A 20,080-nucleotide genomic window follows, 5' to 3' on the forward strand; every position below is an offset into this window, starting at 1 on the left:
CATTTCACAGATCGTCAGTCTCATTATGTCTCCAGCTTCATTATGTCTCATTATGTATGTACAAAGACAGATATTCCAAAATACTGAACACCTCTGGTCCGAAGCATTTTGGATAAGGGATACTCAACCTGTGTATAGCTTGTAGTGATACATGTGTGCCAGGCAACATTCAGGAATTAGTAATATCTCCCACCATTTCCCCAAAACTGGGACTCAAAGCAGCTTACAAAATAGTACAGTTAAAAACATACAAAAGTGGTACATTGAAATAAGATTGAATTATTACACAGATTTCATGTTAAAAGAATAAAATACCATTTAAAAAGATAAAAGTGTTTAAAACACTTTAAAACAAACAAATGGTTATGGTCTCTGTCCAGAAAATTTATTTTTATCTATATCAATTTGAATTATACCCCGCTTTTCTCCCCATTACAGGATCCAAAACCCAAGGTACAGTCTATGATAGCCTTACAAGTTTGTGGGACATCCAGGATACAGCTCACATTGGCTAATTAACTACTTACTTACACTGGATGTATCCACACAAATGGATAGATCTTCATGCTGTTATAACAGCCAAACTTTTACCACTGAAGAAGACGCATGTCAAAACGCGTTTGGTTTTATTTCAAACAATTTTATCTGTTGTTGGCTTGTATTGTTGTCCCTTCCATATGTTCTTTTGGAAGTGCTCTAAGCCTTATTTGTACTCTTGACTGTCTGACATTCTATTTACATTGTTCATTGGTTGGGATGTATGGGTTTTAGCTTTGCACATACAGGCAATACTTGTATTTTATACAAGACATTTTATATTCCTCATTGTTTTCACCTTCAGGCCTAGCACACAGCCCTCATATGATTTTTGCTTGCCTGATAGTTTGACAACATTTCTGATCTGTTATTCTTTGTATATTGAACTTAATAAAACTGAGCTATCTTTTTCAGTTATTCTATTTTTCTCCTAGACTTTTTTTGTTTTTGCAACATTTCGTTTAGGTTTAGGGTCACACCTTTCTGTCTTCATCAACAGTCTATGTAAGACATCCAAGACAAAGACAGGAGAGGAAAAATGGGGTTTGCTGTGTGACTGTATGGCTTTTGCCACACTACAGAATTAATGCAGTTTGACACCACATTAACTGCCATGGCTCAATGCTACAGAATTCTAGGATTTGTAGTTTTGTGAGATATTTAGCTTTCTCTGTCAGAGAGCTCTGGTGGTACAACAAACTACAAATCCCAGAATATCATAGCGACGGAGTGTCAAACTGCATTAATTCTGTGGTATTCTGTAGTGTGTGTGTGTGTGTGTGTGTTTATGTATGGGTAAATGAGGAAAGGAGCAGAAACCATCATCAGCACCAATCAGGTCTCTAAGGGAAAGGTACTTGTTCACAACTTTTGAGAGAGAGTTGTACTGCAAAAAGTAACTTTCCCAGGATTTGCTCTGTAGGACTGAATCCAAAGATGGTTGGAAATGAAGATGATCATGGCTGTTTGTACGTGGCTTAGGGGAAGGGGCATGAGGACAGACTCACTTCATCATGCTTGCCCTTCTGCACTATTCATTGGGCTACATCTGTACACAATTTGGAAAGTTTGATTAGTTCAGAACATGGCAGCCAGACTGATAACTGAGACACTCAGGACTGATCACATTATACCAATATTAAAATCACTTCACTGGCTGCCAGTTAGTTTCCAGACAAGGTACAAACTGTTGGTTATTTCCTTTAAAGCCCTACATGGTTTGGGTCCAGGTGGCTTATGGGATCATCTTTTCTTTTATAATCCACCTCATACACTCAGGTCCTCTGGAGGACATTTACTCCAGTCAGCCAGGACTAGGTTGGCAACTGTCACCCAGAGGACTTTTCTTCAGCTCCCCCCTGGACTGTGGAATGGCCTGCTGGAAGAGATTCGACAGCTGAATATCTGTTCCAAATTTAAAACAGCATTGAAGACTAGTCTGTTCTGGCAGGCCTTTCCAGAAGATTTTTAGAAGTGTAAATTTTAAACAATGAATTTAATACTTGTCTTGTTTGTTCTTTTAAACTGATGTATGATTTAATTGATGTTGTGTTCCTAACTGATGCATATTTGTTGGCCCGTTGTTGTTCCCCACTTCAATCCATGGGTAAGAAATAAATCATCATCACCATCATCATCTGAATGCATTAGGGGCCAGTGGTTTCTATGTGAGTTTCGGCAGTGAATTTGCTCTGAGCTTCCATCCAAACTTTAGAGGAGCTATTCAAGATGCTGCACACATTTGGGGGTGATGGCTGTAAAATTCAGACCAAAACCCAGAGCAGACTCATTGCTCTGTTGACCGGGAAAAATAGCATCCTCTCCATTCACATCCCACCCTCTCAAGTCCCTTCATCGGACAAAACACAACAAAACAAGCAGAGATCCTCCAGTCATGGTCGCCAGGGATACCTGCGTCAGTCGGTCTGAGTACAGGAAATTAAAACCATCCTTGATAACATATCACTATCAGATCCAAATAGCGGCGCATAGGAATATATATGGTTTTTGAAAGAGGGGTGGATGGAGCTTTCTCTGTGTGTCAGAGGAAGCTATAAAAGACAAGGCGGCTGGCACAGCTGTTGAATTTTTATATTGGCTCTTTAGTCGCTTGGAGACGGCAATGAACCTTTTGATGCCCTGCTCCCCTTTGTTCTTAATCAGACAGGCTATTTTAAAGGTATCCATGAACTGTGTAGAAAGTGTAAAATGAGGTCAAACTACATATTTATTCATAGGCATCCCCCCTCCCCAACACTTCTTACTTATGAAGGACCAGGGCAGCTATCCAAGATGGGAGAAAACTTTTAGATCAAGGTGGGGAAGTCAGGCCTATGGGTGCATGTGCCCTAAACCACACTTTTGTGGGTCTTGAGGCCCCTGTAGAGATTCCTCTAACCCCCCACCCTTGTGGTGGGTCTTCAAATCATTTCCAATTGACCCTATTACGGGGTTTTCTTGACAAGATTTGTTTATTGTAGGGGAAAGGGTTTGCTGTTGTCTTCCTCTGAGGCTGAGAGAGTATGACTTGCCTAAGGTTAACCAGTGGGTTTCCATGGCTAGGATTCAAACCCTGGTCTTCTAGACTTCTAGTCCAACATTCAGACTAGTACAGCATATTGGCTAAGCCCCTTGGGCCAATTCTGGGACTATGTTCCAACAGAAAACAGCCTGAAACCATGGTGGTTTCACTCACCCACCCATTAATGTTTCCTAAACACATCTGGAATCTTGGCCCAAGGAATACACATTCTGCTTTACATGTACTTTGACACCACATTTGGACTGTCATTTTAAAGTCAAAAGTCTGGTTATTGTGAAGTAGAAATTTAGTGGACTTCATGTCTGAATTTGGTCTCACGAAAAGGAAAGCCATGATATATGTTTTTTAAATAAAATCAAAATCATTTTAGAGCAAAAAGGGAAGAATTAGGTGGTGGTGGTGGTGGTGGTGATAGATGATAGATATATAGATAGATGGATGGATGGATGGATGGATGGATGGATAGATAGATAGATAGATAGATAGATAGATAGATAGATAGACAGATAGACAGACCTACCTACCTACCTACCTACCTATGGATATTCTTCTACAAGTTGAGACTCCTTATCAGAAATTCTGAAATCCAAAATACTCCAAAATCCAAAATTGCCCACATGAGTGATTTATATAGTGATACCTTTACGTTCTGATGGTTCAGTTTAACCAAACTTTGTTTCATGCATAAAATTATTTAAAATATTGTGTATAAAATTACCATCAGGCTATATGTATAAGGTGTAAATGAAACATAAATGATTTTTATGTTTAGAGTTGGGTCCCATTACCAAAGATATCTCATGAAGTATATGCAAATTTTTCAAAATCCAAACAATTAGCAATCCGAAATACTTTTGGTCCCAAGCATTTTGGAGAAGGGAGGTTCAGTAGCAGAAGTAGTAGAAGAAAAAGAAGAGACAAAAGTCATGAATTTTCAGGCTATAGAATCTGCATTAGTATCATCATAAGAGGCTTCTATTCCCAAGGAAAAGAATTTTATACCATCTGGAGACAGACCTCTGGAGGTACATTTTTGGGAACGACTAGTTAAAGTTACCCATTTGGCTTCTGTTGATAGGCAGAAGATTCATGATAGACAAAACAATATGCTTTCATAGAGTCTTAGTTTTGGAAGGGGGCCACAAGGTGCCCATTCTGCCATGCAAAATGCACAATCAAAGCACTCCTGAAAGGTGCTCATCCAAGTGTTGTTTAAAAACCTCCAAAGAAGGAGACTCCACCACCTCCAAAGAAGTCTATTCCACTGTCAAACAGTACTTATAATCAAGAAGTTCTTCCTAATGTTTAGGTAGAATCTCATTCTTGTAATTTGAATCCATCGGTTCATGTTCCAGTCTCTGGAGCAGCAGAAAACAAGCAGGCTCCATCTTCTACACAAAGTCCCTTCAGATATTTTATTCCCCTCTGGCTACATTTCTAATTGTTAAATTTTGCCCATTTTGGTATTGTTGATTTCAATTTTTAAAAAAACACATATTACTCTGAGATCATTTTTTTTCTGGGATGGAACTTCAGTTTACAAATTCTTGAAATAAGCATATAAAAACAAATTGGGAGCATATGACAGAAGGAGCCAGCCTCAGACATAAATGTTAATAGATATTAATCCTGTGACTGATGTGGTTTCCTTGATTTCAGATGTACTTAATGATGCCATATTTGATGAAGACCATGATGAGATGGTGATTGTGAAGGACATAGACATGTTCTCAATGTGTGAACATCATCTGGTTCCTTTCGTTGGAAAGGTAATTTTTACAAACTTTTCTCTTCCTCCTTTCCCTGGTGGAACACAAACATGAAAACCAGTGTTTCCGACTTCTGGCTTGCAAAGTCCCTTTGGGATTAACTAGCAAATCCAGCAGATGTGACCCAGGAGGCAATCAGTCATTGACAAGGGAAGCAAGTTTAGTTAAGGTATTTATTAAGAATACAACTCCCAGAATCCCCCAACTAAGCTCTAGTCTGATGTCCTTGCACTTGAGCTTCCTCTTGTCTAGAATGTCTTTCTTTAAACTGGATGCCTGTTGATCCATTTAATGCATTCTGAGGGATTGTGGGTGTACCCAATACTGCAGAAATAAAGCAGTTTGACACCACTTTAACTGCCGTGACTCTGTCCTACTGAATACTGAGATGTGTAGTTTGGTGAAGCACCAGAGAACTCTCTGAGAGACCAAGCTGAAGGCCTCACCAAACTACAGATCTCAGGATTCCACAGCTTGAAGCCATGATAGCAACAGCAATAGCATTTACATTTCTATACCGCTTCATACTGAACTAAATAGTCTCTAAGCAGTTTACAATGTGTAAGCTAATTGCCCCCAACAAACTGGGTACTCATTTTAGTGACCTACAGAAGGATGCAAGGCTGAGTCCACCCTGGAGCCCTGAGATCGAACTCAAAACCTTGTGGCTGCAATACTGTAGGTGAGGGACCACAAGGGAACTAAACAGCTAAATCCTTCATGATAGATGACCTTCCAACCTCTGTTTTAAAACTCCAGATGAAGGCAATTCCACCACCTTCCAAGGCAGTCAAACAGCTCTTTGCATTAAGCAATTCCTCCTAACAGGCCTTATTATTTGAATTTGCGTTTAGGTCCTAACCTCTGGAGGAGCAGAAAACAAGCTGGCTGCATTTTATACACAAGAGCATTTCATATATAAGAAGATAGTTTTTGTATCACTTCTCAGTTTTCTCTTCTTCCAGCTAAATTTACCCAGTTCCCAAAATAGCTTCTGATAGGGCTTGGTTTCCAGACCTTTGATCATCTTGGTCACCTTCCTCTGGACACATGGCAGCCTGTCAATAACCTTCTCAAGGTACCCAGAACGTTTCCTCTTGTTCCTAACAAATTTGGGCAGTGCTTGGTAATATTTAGGGATTCTTCAGTGATATGTGGAAAGGTTTTTATGCCTCTTTACCATTTCCTTCCTCCCATTCATGAAAAAGTACTTCTTGGACAAAGCCTGAAAGTTTTCCAAACTTAGTTCATGATTAAATGGAGAGTCATGGAAAATACAAAGATCAAAAGGGTGTGTGAAACTAAATAGTAGTTCTGGGAAGAGAGAAAATTATTGTTGTTGCTCAATTTCAATTAACTCTCTAAGCAAAAGAGAGTCGTGAACTTCTCTGTTGAGGTGCTTATGCCTGATATGCACATGTTGGGTTGTCAACCTTTGAATTGTTTGTCATAGCTGTCCCTCCAACTGGAAATTTAGTTTGCAGCAAAGTTGGAAAACAGGCTGGAAGGCTGCCTCTGCGCTGCAGAAATAATGCACTTTGACATCTTTTAAACTACTATGGTGCAATGCTCTGTAACTCTGGGATTTGTAGTTTTGTGAGCCATTTAGAGCTCTGGTGCCACAACAAACTACAAGTTCCAGGGTTCTATAACATGGAGCCATGGCAGCTAAAGCAGAGTCCATCTGCATTAATTCTGCATTGCAGACTCAGCTGCATTCAGCAGCAAAACTCTCACTTTGTATGCAGAAAGCCTCAGGTTCAGTTCCTGGCAATTCCAGGTTTAAAAGAATCATGTATGAAATGATGGCAGAGACCCTGCTTGAAATCCTGGCTATCTGTTGCCAGTTTCGGCAGACCAGAGAGGGGCACTATCAAAGGCTCCGGGGGCCATTTTCTCACATTTACCAGGCTCCACAGGTTGCAGCATCTCCTCCTCTCAGAAGTGAAGCGAACCAAAAGTTGACTTTGGAGAGAAGTGAATTCCAGTGGCACCTTGATAGTGTGAATCTGCTCTTGCTTGGATGAAACTTGAAGGAGTTATCTAAGGTGCTGAACCTTAACTCAGAAATAACATATATACCTTGGATGATTCCTTTTAAAGACTAATCTGAAATCTTCAGGTGGATTCAACATCCCAGTAATATGGGATCCACTTTTAAAGTTGAATTACAATTCCTGGAGATAGGAGGATATGCATAGGCCATGGTGGCATCCTGTAAGTGGAATATCCAAGTGTAAATACACTTACTCCTGTGTATGTCTTTTTTGAGGATTTTTAGCCAGTGCACAGATTGGTATTCCCTTTTTCCATCTGCAGTGATCAAAGCTCCCCTCACATGGACTTACCATTGAGCTCCTGTGGTCCCAACCCCTGCCAAAATCTGATGGAGAGTAGAAATATTGTTTGTTTGTTTTATATCTCGCTTTTCTCCTGAATGGGGTTAAAAGCAGTTTACAGTTTGTTATCTAGAACTTTGGAACAATGTCTTAACAGGAGACCAACAAATTTTTGATTCTCAGCGATATGCACTGCAGATGTTTTCATCTTTATAATCCTACCCATTAGCATCCATCTTTACTGTTTATTTTTACTTCAGTTAGTGGTATAATTCAAATATATAGCCATGTTAGTCTGTAGAATCAGTATGTAGAGAGATCTTGTAGCACTTTTGAGATGAACTGAAAGAAAGAGGTTGGCAGCATGAGCTTTCGTAAACTTAACTCTATTTCCTTAGATGCCTCTCAGTCTCAGGAAGTAAGTCTACAAAAGCTCGTGCTGCCAACATTTACTTCAATTAGTTCATTTTTTGACTATATTTGATTTATCAACCTATTTGCTACTTGTTATATTTGTACTATGTCATGTAAAATAAAAACTTTTTTAAAAAAAGAATTTAAAACAATCTGAAGTACAAAGGTTTAAATTAAAATTAAAGCCATTAAAACACTTAAAATATACATTACCCAGTTTCATATCACACTACTTTGGTCAGTCAAGGCTAAATAAAGGTCTGTATAAAGAAGAAGGTCTTTGCCTGCTGGTGAAATGAGAGCAGAGAGGGAGCAGATTGACTCCCAAATGAAGGAGTTCAGGCATTGAGAGAGCCCTGTCCCATTTTCCCACCAACTGAACCTAGAAGGAAGACAGGATGGAGAGAGAGCACTCCTCTAAAGATTGTGAGACTCAGGTGGGCTTGTAGGGGAAGAGACAATCGTGGAAAGTGTCCAGAGGAAGATAAGTAAAATGGTGGAAGGTCTGGAAACCATGGCCTAAAAGGAGAAACCTAAGGAGCGGGGCATGTTTAGCCTGGAGAAGAGAAGGTTAAGGGGTGATATGATAGCCCTGTTTAAATATTTGAAAGGATATCATACTGAAGATGGAGCAAGTTTGTTTCCTGCTACTCCAGAGAATAGGACCCAAAGCAACTGATTCAATCTGCAGGAAAAGAGATTCCACCTCATCATTAGGAATGACATCTTGACAGTAAGAACTGTTAGACAGTGGAATATGCTGCCTCAGATAGTGGTGGAGTTTCTTTCTTTGGAAGTTTTTAAAGAGAGGCTGGATGGCCATCTGTCAGAAGTATTTTGATTACATCTTCTTGCATAGCAGAACGGGGTTCTGCATGGCAGAACGGGGTTCCAACTCTGTCATTCCCGTAGTCGGACCCTAAACTGTACGAGGCTTTATAGGCAAAAAATAGTACTTGTGCCTGGAAATGCACAGAAACAGTCTATGCCCAGAAACAGATTATGTCCTCGTAGACAGAGAACACAGAATGCCAAATTTGTGGATATGGGTATAATATTGTATTTACTTCAGGAGTGGACAACTGCAGAAAGTCCAGGGACCGCTTTTATACCCACAGATGCTCTATGGGTCCCATGGACTACTTAAAAATAAGCAAGCAAACAAACAAGCACACAGCAGATAGGTACTTTTTGGTCTTAAAAAGCACCAGGAGGCATTGCAACTAATTCAAAAGGTAAACTCTTGCACTTGGAGGCTTCCAGGAAAAGCAATTCTTTCTCTTGTTGGCCAGAACAATGTCATTCTGGGTATTCTGGAAATGGTGAGGGCTACAAAAACATCCATGGGGGCCACATGTGTCCCCAGCAGTGTGCTATCCCCAACCCTTGGTTATCCTACAACCTGTGTATGGTAACTACAGGAAAAGAGATTCCAGCTCAACATTAGAAAGAACTTCCTGACAGTAAGAGCTGTTTGACAGTGGAACACACTCCCTTGGAATGAGGTGGAATCTCCTTCTTTGGAGGTCTTTAAACAGAGGCTGGATGGCCAACTATCGGGGATGCTTTGATTGAGAGTTCCTGCATGGCAGGGGGTTGGACTGGATGGCCCTGGTGGTCTCTTCCAACTATCATTCCATGATTCTATGATCTTGATCTAATTTGGTGTGAGCAATTTCAGATTTGCAAACAGATGGAATTTCATGGATTTCTAAGAGTGGGTGAGCAAATAAAAGTTAAACTTGGGGGGAAGTTAAATAACCTAGTCTAGAATGGAAATTATAGGTTATTTGCTGCAGTTTAAAGATCCAGAGTTTTAGAGAATGAGCAGGGTGCCTTTGTCGTGGTAGTATAAATTATCTCTACTACTCCACCACTCCCACAGGCAACTTCTTCCGCTGTCAAACAGCTTTTACTCTCAAGAAGCTCTTCCTAATGTTGAGGTGGAATGTCTTTTCCTGTAGTTTGAGTCGGTTGCTTTGTGTCCTAATCTCTGGAGCAGCAGAAAGCAAGATTGCTCCTTCTTCCATATGTGATGCCCTTACATCCTTCACCAAATATTCTGAGCATGATTTCTAGAGATCTCTCTTAAACATAAATCTTCCACCAGCTTCCCTCTTGAGATACTACTCTGCAAAACAGACATTGTTTTGCTGTGATGCTCTCTCACTGCGCTGTGATTGCCTATTGTTGTAATAGGTTCTGACATTTCATTTCAAAGCCCTTTGTGTGGCAGCACCCACCCAGAGGGAAGCTTCCAGGGCTGGCATCTGTGAATTAAATCTGATCACCCTGGACATAAGCTTTGATCTTCTCATCAGGTCAAGCAGTGCCTCTCAGCACAGTTCCTTCCATGAGCAATTTTGCTAGATTCACCTTCTGTTTAATCCCCCTCCCCACACACATACACACTTCCACTTTTAAGAGAGAACCTTTTCAAAAAATGTGCACTCCACCCCAATGACGTTCTGAATAGTAAAAGTTTGGAGTCTCACTCATCGGTTCACCTGCCCTTCCCTGCCTGTCACTGTTTGTGGGATAATTATGTAGATGGGAGAGTGCAACCACCTTCATTTCAAGTCCTTCCCAACAGAGTGGAAACATAACTCCCTCCCTCTTTCCCATTGTCATAGTGTGGAAAAGTCACTTTCTCGGACTATAACTCCCAGGATCCTCCAACACCATTGGTCATGCTGACTGGGGATTCTGGGAACTGTAGTTAAAAAATAACAGCCTTTGAGGAGATGGAGCACAGAGGTATGTGGGTGAGGGCCTCACAACTCTGCTTTATCAGTGAATTGCAACACTGCACATTCCAATGTTCAACCAAATGCACATGTACATTTCCATGAACAGTGCACATGTACAACTGCACACAGTGTGTTATATAGCATTACATAGAGAACTCAATTTCTGGAAGTGAGCAGAGTTTGGAAAAGTTACTTTTTGGACTGAAGTTCCCTGAATGTTTGAAGATTTTGAGAGCTGTGGACCAAAGAAGTAACTTTTCTAAGCACTGGTTAGAAAAGATACCTGACAGCAGCCATCTCTTGCTCTAAGAGGTAAGAAAAGAGGTTACTTTCTTCAAATTGGGTGCTCCCAAACCTATTCTGTGGAGTAGTGGCGACTTGTGGCTTCAATGCCATTGGGAAAGTCAATTTGTTCCAGGTTCTATTCTGGATTGTAAAGGAACTTTTCAAGGCAGTGAATTGGAATACTTTAAAGTTCAGAGAAGACCCCAGAGCAGACTAGCTGTCCCACTGGCTTTGGAGCCATCAACTTTCACTGCTTCACCTCCAACTGAGCTCCATTCTGGGAGAAAGGTGAAATATAAAACAGAAATGTGTAAGTCTAGAAATTTTAGTCCAGAAATTGACCCCAAAAAACCTGGGTTGACTTATCCAGGGGTCAGTGTAAATACTGTAGTTTTACTCTTATCAAAAAGGGAACATCTCCTTCTCTGAGTAGAGTGATGAAAGGTGAGAGCTCAGACCTTCCTGGAAGCACCAAAATGAAGCAAGAACTTCCTCACTGCCACTTGTGACCTTTTTGATGGCAGCTCTTTGGTGCTTCCCCGCAAAGGAATGTTGAGAAGAATCAGACTCTGAAGGAATGAATAAGACATTTGTGTATGTTTGTCAGCTTTTATGTGTTAAAATCAGGCAAAGTTATTGCATTAAACTGCTAATCTGACATCACTGCTAATGTAGTCAAAATTTTCTTTACTATGCTTTTTCATCCTTTTTTTTTTAAACATATGTGTGTTTTCTTAGCCTCTCCTACACCTGGTCACTTCACCCACACATCACACAGCCACCATTTATCATAGTTCCCTCCTCATCTATCAATCTTTTAGGGTAAGCAGAACCAGTTATGTCTGATGAGATTTTGTAAGTTCTTTGGCATCATTTTATTTTGTTTTGTCCTTTACATCTTTTGTTACATGCCCTTAAATTTTACCCTTATCCATAGATCCTACCAAAAGCCATAATTTTGGCCCCCATACCTGTCTTTAACTTATATATGAGGTCGACTTACAGTTGAGTATATGCAGAAGACAGAATGAATATTCTGGATCAATAGTGGCTGGTGTCTCCCATGTGGGTTGGTACATCCATTGCAAGCTTTAATGGAGTTTAAGGTGCTGAGCTGTGTGCCCAAACCATATTCAGCACTCTGGAGAGCTCTTTTAAAGCTGTCCAAAATCCAGATTGGGTTTCCTACTCCACTGACATAGGATCCACCAGCAGCTACTGCTCTGGAATTTAGTTTTTGCTACTTTCTCTTTCATAAGAAAGATTGAGATTTTTTATTTTTTTGGATGCCTGAAAGTCTCTTCTCTTCAAAGAAAGTACAGTATGTGACTTTGTTTTTCTCTCTAAGCAATTTCAGCTAACTCGAGATGGGACAGTCTGTTCCTTGCCACAGCAACTGAGCTGTTTCCATGTTCTGCTCTCTTCCTATTGATCCCTCCCTTCCTCATTCTTTCTCTTTTATGCACACACTGTTGGGGAAAGGACCCTTGGAAGTTGCATTGGGTAATAAATAGGAGCAAGGTCTTGCCACATTCTTAATAAAATGCAAAACAGTTAAATGTAGGTCTGAATCTTACATCAAGGAAACAGTACATAACTTTACACTCATGGAATTAGAGTGGGTTCTCCATATTTTCTGGGGCTAGGGGCACAAGACCCCTGAGAAAGTGGAAACACTTTAAATAAAACAACACTTTCTTTTCTACCTGAGAGAACACCCCTTTAGGAATCGCTAGGTCTTCCAGGGCAACTCTGTGGTCAACATACCACAGAATTTGACCATAGAATTGCACTGGAGGATAATAATTTTTACTGGTTTTATTTTTTATATCTCTCTATGAATGTTTTCATTCAAGAATTGATAAGAAGGATTCTGTCATGCATTACTAGAGTGACCCCACTGTTCAATGCAGCCACTTGTCCAGTGTAGTGGTCAACTTGTGGCCCAAATACCAGATCCAGGACAGGATCCTGATAGTAAAAGGACAAGTAATAGGAACTGAAGGTTGGAACTGCAGTGTGAACCTGTGACAGAAGGGATCTGTCACAATAATCTCCATTACAGACTTAAAATTAGCCTTGATGTTGCTTCTGCAGACAAGTGTAGTTTAGCAAGGGGATGATTTTAACAGAATTGTTAACATCTTTCTCAAACTGCATTTCTCAGAATTCTTTGCAGGAAATCTTTAGAGTTGAACTACTGAATGGTGTGCCATAGCCAAAATGAATTGCATTGATTAGCAGCCCTATGATCCAGAGTGGTTCAATTCTTCATGGATTTGCATATTTGGCTTTGAATTAAGCTTAATAAACCATGAAATTTTAAAGATGTCTGATTGCTTCTTCCGTTCTTTGCAGGAAGGAAAGAAAATTGGGAAGTGAGTTCTCTGAGCATGTTGACTTTTCTGCTTGTTCCCACTCTTGCGTGAATGCATGTCCATTTTCTTCTCCCACATGTTAAAAACCGCACTTCTGGGTCACGTTTGATACGGCATGGGTTCACATGCATGAATCTTTTAGGTCTTGCCAAATAGTGTTGTGTTTGATCTGTTTCATTACATTTTCCCTCTTTCCATTCTAAGGTGCACATCGGTTACCTTCCTAACAAACAAGTGCTTGGGCTCAGCAAACTTGCAAGGTAAGAGCCACAGTTTAATTAATTAAACTAATGCGGATTAACTTGGATTCCCCGAATAAAGTATGTTGAACTGCATAATCCAATTTTTCTCTGAATTCCAACAAGCTCTGCTATTGTCTGTAAGCCTTCCTACTTTGGAAAAAGATACGCCTTTGCTAAAGCCGATATACTGACAAGCCATTGAATGATAAATCTCTGTACAGCCCATGCTACTTAAAGTAGAGTAGGCCAAGTAGTTATTAGTACAGTGACATAGTAGTCCACCCAGCTCAGTATTCTCAACTCTGCTGTGATTATATATTGTTGTTGTTGTTTGCTGTCAAGATGGCTTCAGCTCATGGTGATACTATGAATGAGAGTTATCCAAGAACTACAGTCAACAACAGCCCTTCTCAAGTCATCAAAAGCCATGTAATGTGTAATGTGGCCCTCCTCTTTTGCTACTGTCTTCCACTTTACTAAGCATTGTTGTCTTTTCCAGCAAGTCATATCATCCCATGATGTTTCTGAAGTAAAACAGTCTTAGGGCCCATACAGACCATAATAAAGCTGCTTCAGGTCACTTTAAATGACACACACATCTTAAGAGGTCAGAAGCTGTGCCAAAGGACTGCACTCCAGTCCTTAGGAGTGAAGCATGGCTTTGGTGCAGCTTCTGGCCTCTTAGGATGCATGCATTATTTAAACAACATACTTCCAAAGTGATCTGAAGCAGCTTTATTTTGGCCTGTCTGTACGGGCTCTTAGTTTAGCCATTTTGGCTTTTAGTATGAGTTCAGACTTTATTTGCTTTCCAACCCATTTTTTGATCTTTTCAGAAGTCCACGGTATCTGTAAATACTTTTCTGTAGCATTACATTTCAAATAATTGAAATTCTCGTCTTCTTCTTGGCTGTCTTAAAGTCCAGCTGTTACAGCCATACACAGAGTTTGGAAATACTATAGCAGGGATTATTCTGACTTTGGTATTCAGGGATATGTATTGATCTCATGATCACCTGTAAGCCAGATAAATAAAACTGTTGAAGCTCTAGAAACAATATCAAAAGAGCATACACAAGTGAAATGGAGGAATTTAGGGTGGGAAGAAAGGTCAAGGAAAGAGGGAAAAGATAAGAATTTTTTTCTTGGGACACTGGCTCATGGTATGATACTAGAGAAATGTCACTACTTATATACTAAACTTTCCATTCACAGTTGGTATTGATACAGTCTGTGTTCATTCTGTTTAGTCTCCAATGACCTTCTGCTATAGTCAGCATCTCAATTAAATCTGACTTTCTACATCTCTGTGGAACCTGCAGGGAGCAAATCCAATGTCTGAGCATCACAGATGAATCTAAAGTAATTATGATTCTCCTTTTGGATACTCCCGCCCCAATCTGTTTCACAAATATCACTTAGCCTGGAGGCAGAGCCCTGTCGTAATCAGATGTTGTTAGATGTTCTATTGGAAATCTAACATGAAAAGGAGAAAAACAGATGTAAAAACCATACAGCCTGTATGGATGGGATAAAGTCTCTAAATATTACTATTACTATTACTATTATTATTATTATTATTCTTTATTTATATAGCGCTATAAATTTACACAGCACACAGCACATACAATCTTTTAATTAAACGGTTCCCTGCCCTCAGGCTTACAGTCTAAGAAGACACAACACAAAAGGAGAAGGGAATGGTTGATCAGGTCCTGGAGTCCTGGGGAAGGGGATCAGGTCCTGGAGTTCATCTTTCTCTCTGAGGCCTAGACCAAGGCAGATGGACTGGAGGGAGGGCTCTGTTTCTTAAGGATAGGCCCGATGGTGTTGGGCCTGCCATTTCACTCCCTCCAGGTTGGATGGCTTTTCTTTCTCCCTCCCTGGATGATGGTCGATAGAAGGGTGGGCTCTTCTTTCAGGGAAGGCCTGATGGAGCCAGGATCCCTTTCTCCCTCTGGATGATGGTGGATGGAGGGGTGGGCTCTTCTTTCAGGGAAGGCCTGATGGAGCCAGGATCCCTTTCTCCCTCTGGATGATGGTGGATAGAGGGGTGGGCTCTTCTTTCAGGGAAGGCCTGATGGAGCCAGGATCCCTTTCTCCCTCTGGATGATGGTGGATGGAGGGGTGGGCTCTTCTTTCAGGGAAGGCCTGATGGAGCCAGGATCCCTTTCTCCCTCTGGATGATGGTGGATGGAGGGGTGGGCTCTTCTTTCAGGGAAGGCCTGATGGAGTTGGCTTACCCTATCAGATGAATTATGGAATTCTAGAGCTGGGAGAGTGTCATCCTAGTGGTCATCTAGACCAAACTCCTGGTGATGCAAGTAACCCACAGTTAAAGCATCTCTGGAAGTTGGCCAGCCACCCTCTGATTCAAGGCTGGCTATTGAACAATACATCACAAAGCTTGATATGTCTATAAATCCCTACATGGTGATCGTGCTGAAGATTTTCAGACATATTGTGCACATCAAGGACTTATCCCGTGAAGATCTAGAAATGCTTTAGGAGCAAACCGTACACAGGGAAGTCCCAGGAACGGTTTGTTGCTGGAGCATTCCTAGATCTTCATAGGATCAGTCCTGGATGAGCATGACATCATCTGAAAATCTTCAGTGCAATCGCGTGATTATGCCGGGAGTATGCCTTTTACTCCTGGCTCCCCCCCATCTGATAATCTCCTTAGAGTTGGAAGGGACCACAAGGACCATCTTGTCTGGCCTGTTGTCATGCAGAAATACACAAACTACTGCACTCTGGAGAGATACCCATCCAACCTTTCTTTAAAGGCCTTCAGAAAAGGGAAGAGAATGACTTAGGGAATGCTGGTGGTGCAGTAGTTAAATGCCTGTACTGCAGCCACTCACTCACAAACCACAAGGTTGTGAGTTCAATACCAGCCATGGGCTCCAGGTCGATGCAACTTGGCATCTTCTGTAGGTCGCTAAAATGAGTACCCAATTTATTGGAGGCAATTAGCTTAACTTTATAAACCACTTAACACATCAGCAAGTGGTATAGAAATGTACTTGCTATTGCTAACTTGGAGAAGAGAAGACTGAGAGGTGACATGATAGCCATCTTTATCCAAAGGGGTGAGGAAGCTTGTTTTCTGCTGCTCCTGAAACTAGAATATGAACCAATGGATTCTAATGACAAGAAAAGAGATTTTACCTAAACTTTAGGAAGAACCTATTTATTGTTAGAGTTGTTCAACAGTGGGATGGGCAGCCTCAAAGGATGGTGGACTCTCCATCTTTGGAGGTCTTTAAATAGTGGTTGGATGGTCATCTTTCACGGCAGGGGTTGAACTAGATGGGCCTTGTGCTCCCGTCCAACTCTATGTTTCTATGATTTGATTATTCTGATAATGACCCTGTGGCTCAGTGAAATGCTGAGTGCATAGGGTTGAAATCCTAATCTTTAGCTGATTAATTAACTAAATTAAGCAGATTTAAATCTTGCAGGCCTGAATTTTGCTAAACCCTCAGTCTTTGCTGAGAACATCATAGTCCAAGCCAAACTGGATGAGATGCCTAGAAACTAGGCATGTGGGATGAGCAGTTCTCCCCAGAGATGTTTCTCCATGTTGAAATTCTTTCCCCCATGGACAAAACTATTCAGGCATAGCTGCTTAGGGAGAGGATAATTAGTTTGGGGAAAAACTGTTGGGATAAACAGTTAAATATTCCCTTCCTGAGAGCTGTTTTCCTCTGGTTTTGCTCATTTGCCACCATGGCCCCCCATTACACAACTGCTTTGAATTTTAGAATTGGTTGCAAATTTTTAGCAGTAAATGTCATTGTTCTTCTTGAACAACAAAAAAATATTTTTTAAAGATGGTTTGCATCTTTTAAAAGAATATTTTCATAGAATCATAGAATCATAGAGTTGGAAGAGACGGCAAGGGCCATCCAGTCCAACCCCCTGCCATGCAGGAAATCCAAATCAAAGCATCCCCGACAGATGGCCATCCAACCTCTGTTTGAAGACCTCCAGGGAAGGAGATTCCACTACACTCCGAGGAAGGAGTGTGTTCCACTGTTGAACAGCCCTTACTGTCAGGAAGTTCTTCCTAATGTTGAGGTGGAATCTCTTTTCCTTCAGCTTGCATCCATTGTTCCGGGTCCTGTTCTCTGGAGCAGCAGAAAACAAGCTTGCTTGTTTCTCAACAAAGCACCTTGTGTCATCTGTAATATTTTTATTTGAGCACAGGTTTCTATGAATTATATCCCTCTTCCCCTAATGCATGGGTTAATTTGTGAATCTGACTGCAGAATCATAGATTTGTAAGAGACCACAAGGACCATCCAGTCTGGTCCCATTCTGCCATGCAGGAATTCACAATCAAAACACTCCTCATAAATGGCCATCCAGCCTCTGTTGAAAAACTTCTAAAGAAGGAAACTCCACCACACTCAGAGGCAGCATTTTCCAGTGTCATACAGTTCTTACTGTCAATATGTTCTTCCTAATGTTGAGGTGGAATCTCTTTTCTTGTAGTGTGAAGCCATTGCTCCATGTCCCAATCTCCGAAGCAGCAGAAAACAAGCTTGCTCCATCCTCCATATAACACCTCTTCAAATATTTAAACATGGCTATCATGTCTTCTCTAAACTATCTCTTCCCAAGGCTAAAAAAGAGGCTGGATGGTGATCTGTCCAGAGTGCTTTGATTGTGTCTTCCTGCGCGGCAGGATGGGGTTGGATTGGATGGTCCTTGAGGTCTCTTCCAACTGTATGATTCTATGTGAGCTTCCCATTGAGGCATCCCATTGCCTGGTTTAGAAACAAGATGCTGGGCTAGGTGACCCTTTGACCTGATCCAGACATATTGCTTTTAGCTTTTATAAAGCTTCTGACATTCCACATCTTGTAGATCTTGACTTTTTCACCTCCCTCTTGCCACTTACATCAATGGGAACACTCTGGATGTGCGTGGCATTTGATGATTCACTTGCCTTACGAATATTGACTTTCCAGATTGCAGAAGACGTCAAGGCCAGCCTGGTGTAATGCCACCTTTTTGTTTGTCTCTGTACGAGCAAATGTTGAAGATACTCTCTGCGATGTCTGTTGGCGCACATTGTGATGTTTTTTGTTCTCAAGGGATTTGTTATTTCAGATCCCATTATCAGACCCTTAGCTCTGGGTCTCAGTAGTGGGGTCAATCGATGGTTTTGCACTATTGCACTTGCCCCACAATTATCTCCAAATTGAAGAGATGCAGGAAAGACTTTAACTGAGAATTTATCACACGTACTATCTGGTGATTGCCTTTGTGCCTGCCAATAATGCCATGGGAAACATGTCATTTTCTTTCTGCCTCTTCATCAATCAATATGTTGCTTGAGTTAAGTGATTGGATGAAGTCTGGCGGCTGAGCCTTCTTGAGCAGCTGGTTCTATCTGGTGTCAACCCCAGGGATGGGGGTTGATGGCACTGGTTTGTACTGGGCAGCCACTTAGCTGTCACCAAGAGAGAGGGAAAATGTTACTGATAAAAAGAAGAAAGAAGGCACTGCTTTGCATAAACCTTGCTCATCAGTGGAGAACTAGTACCTCAGAGAAAGACCATGGCAAACCTCTCTTCTGAATAAATCTTGCAAAACAGACAGACAAATCCAAGTCCCAGTGTGGTGTAGTGCTGGATTAGGACTCTGAAAGACCAGGGTTTGAATTTCTGTTTGGCCATGGAAACACAATGGGGCTGCAGCTTCACTGCAGAGTTAATGCAGTTTGACCCTGCTTTAACTGTCACAGCTCCATAGAATCCAGGGATTTGTAGTTTGTTGGGGCACCAGAGCTCTCTGACAGAGAAGGCTAAATATCTTACCAAACTATAATTCCATAGTATTGAGCCATGGCAATTGAAATTGTGCCAAATTGTGTTATTTCTGCAGTGCAGATGCAGCCTGGGTGACCTTGTGCAAGTCACATTCTCTGAGCTTCAGAGAAAGGCAATGGCAAAGTTGCTCTGAAGACCAAATCTTGCCAAGAAAATACTAGGAGAGCCAGCATGTTGTGGTGGTTTTGAGTGTTAGACATGGACCCTAGGAGACCAAGGTTTCAATGCATGCTCTATCATGGGTGGACAAGTTGCATTTTGTCAGCTTCAGAGGAAGGCTATGGCAACTCTGCTGTGGACAAATCTGGACAAGGAAAATGTCTGACAGAGTTGTCATAAGTTGGAGTCAACTGCAAGACACAAAAAACAAGCAAATTGATGGCCAGAATCCTGTTACAGCTTGAGTCTCTTGTATCTGGAATATCCAAATCCAAAATTGTCGACATAGGTGGCTGAGATAATGACACCTTTGCATTTTGATGGTTCAGTGTTCACAAACTTAGTTTCGTGTACAATGTTATTAAAAATATTGTCTTCAGGCTAAGCATGTAAGGCATATACAAAATATAAATGAATCTCTTAGTTAGATTTAGGTTCCGTCTCCAAGATATCTCATTGTGTATGTGCAAATATTCATAAATCTGAAAAACTCTGAAATCCAATGTACTTCTAGTGCCAAGCATTTTGGATAAAGGAGACTCAACCTGTAGTGGCCTATGCACATGTTTGGCCTCTTCTGAATGGGGTGCAAGATGCCTGTTCTGTAGCCTCTTCTGCCCCATCCAAAACCACCAACCCAAGGCAGCTGCTAAGTTCAGTGGGGCCATTCCTATGGTGGAGCAGGAGAGAAGAAGAGGACTTCCTTTTGTCTCCACTGCCTTTTGATACAGAAAGAGGCAGAGGAATTGGGGTATAATTCCACTTTGTCTGCCTAAAGCAGGGATAGCTGGTGTGTGTGTGTATGTGAAATAGCCCCCC

The 20,080-nt window shown here is 41.2% G+C and overlaps 1 protein-coding gene across 1 annotated transcript in view; it reads left to right on the plus strand.

The window, feature by feature from the left end:
* Positions 1 to 20,080, plus strand: part of GCH1 (GTP cyclohydrolase 1) — a 53,624-nt gene that overhangs the window by 17,109 nt on the left and 16,435 nt on the right. Inside the window, exons 2-3 of the mRNA XM_089522875.1 lie at positions 4,739 to 4,848; positions 13,219 to 13,274. Of these exons, the coding sequence (XP_089379001.1) occupies positions 4,739 to 4,848; positions 13,219 to 13,274 (166 nt within the window). The remainder of the gene's footprint in view (positions 1 to 4,738; positions 4,849 to 13,218; positions 13,275 to 20,080) is intronic.

The sequence above is a fragment of the Sceloporus occidentalis genome, unplaced genomic scaffold (genome assembly GCF_023333645.1).
Source record: "Sceloporus occidentalis isolate IW3139 unplaced genomic scaffold, rSceOcc1.0.p SCAF_4, whole genome shotgun sequence".
NCBI classification, from domain to species: domain Eukaryota; kingdom Metazoa; phylum Chordata; class Lepidosauria; order Squamata; family Phrynosomatidae; genus Sceloporus; species Sceloporus occidentalis.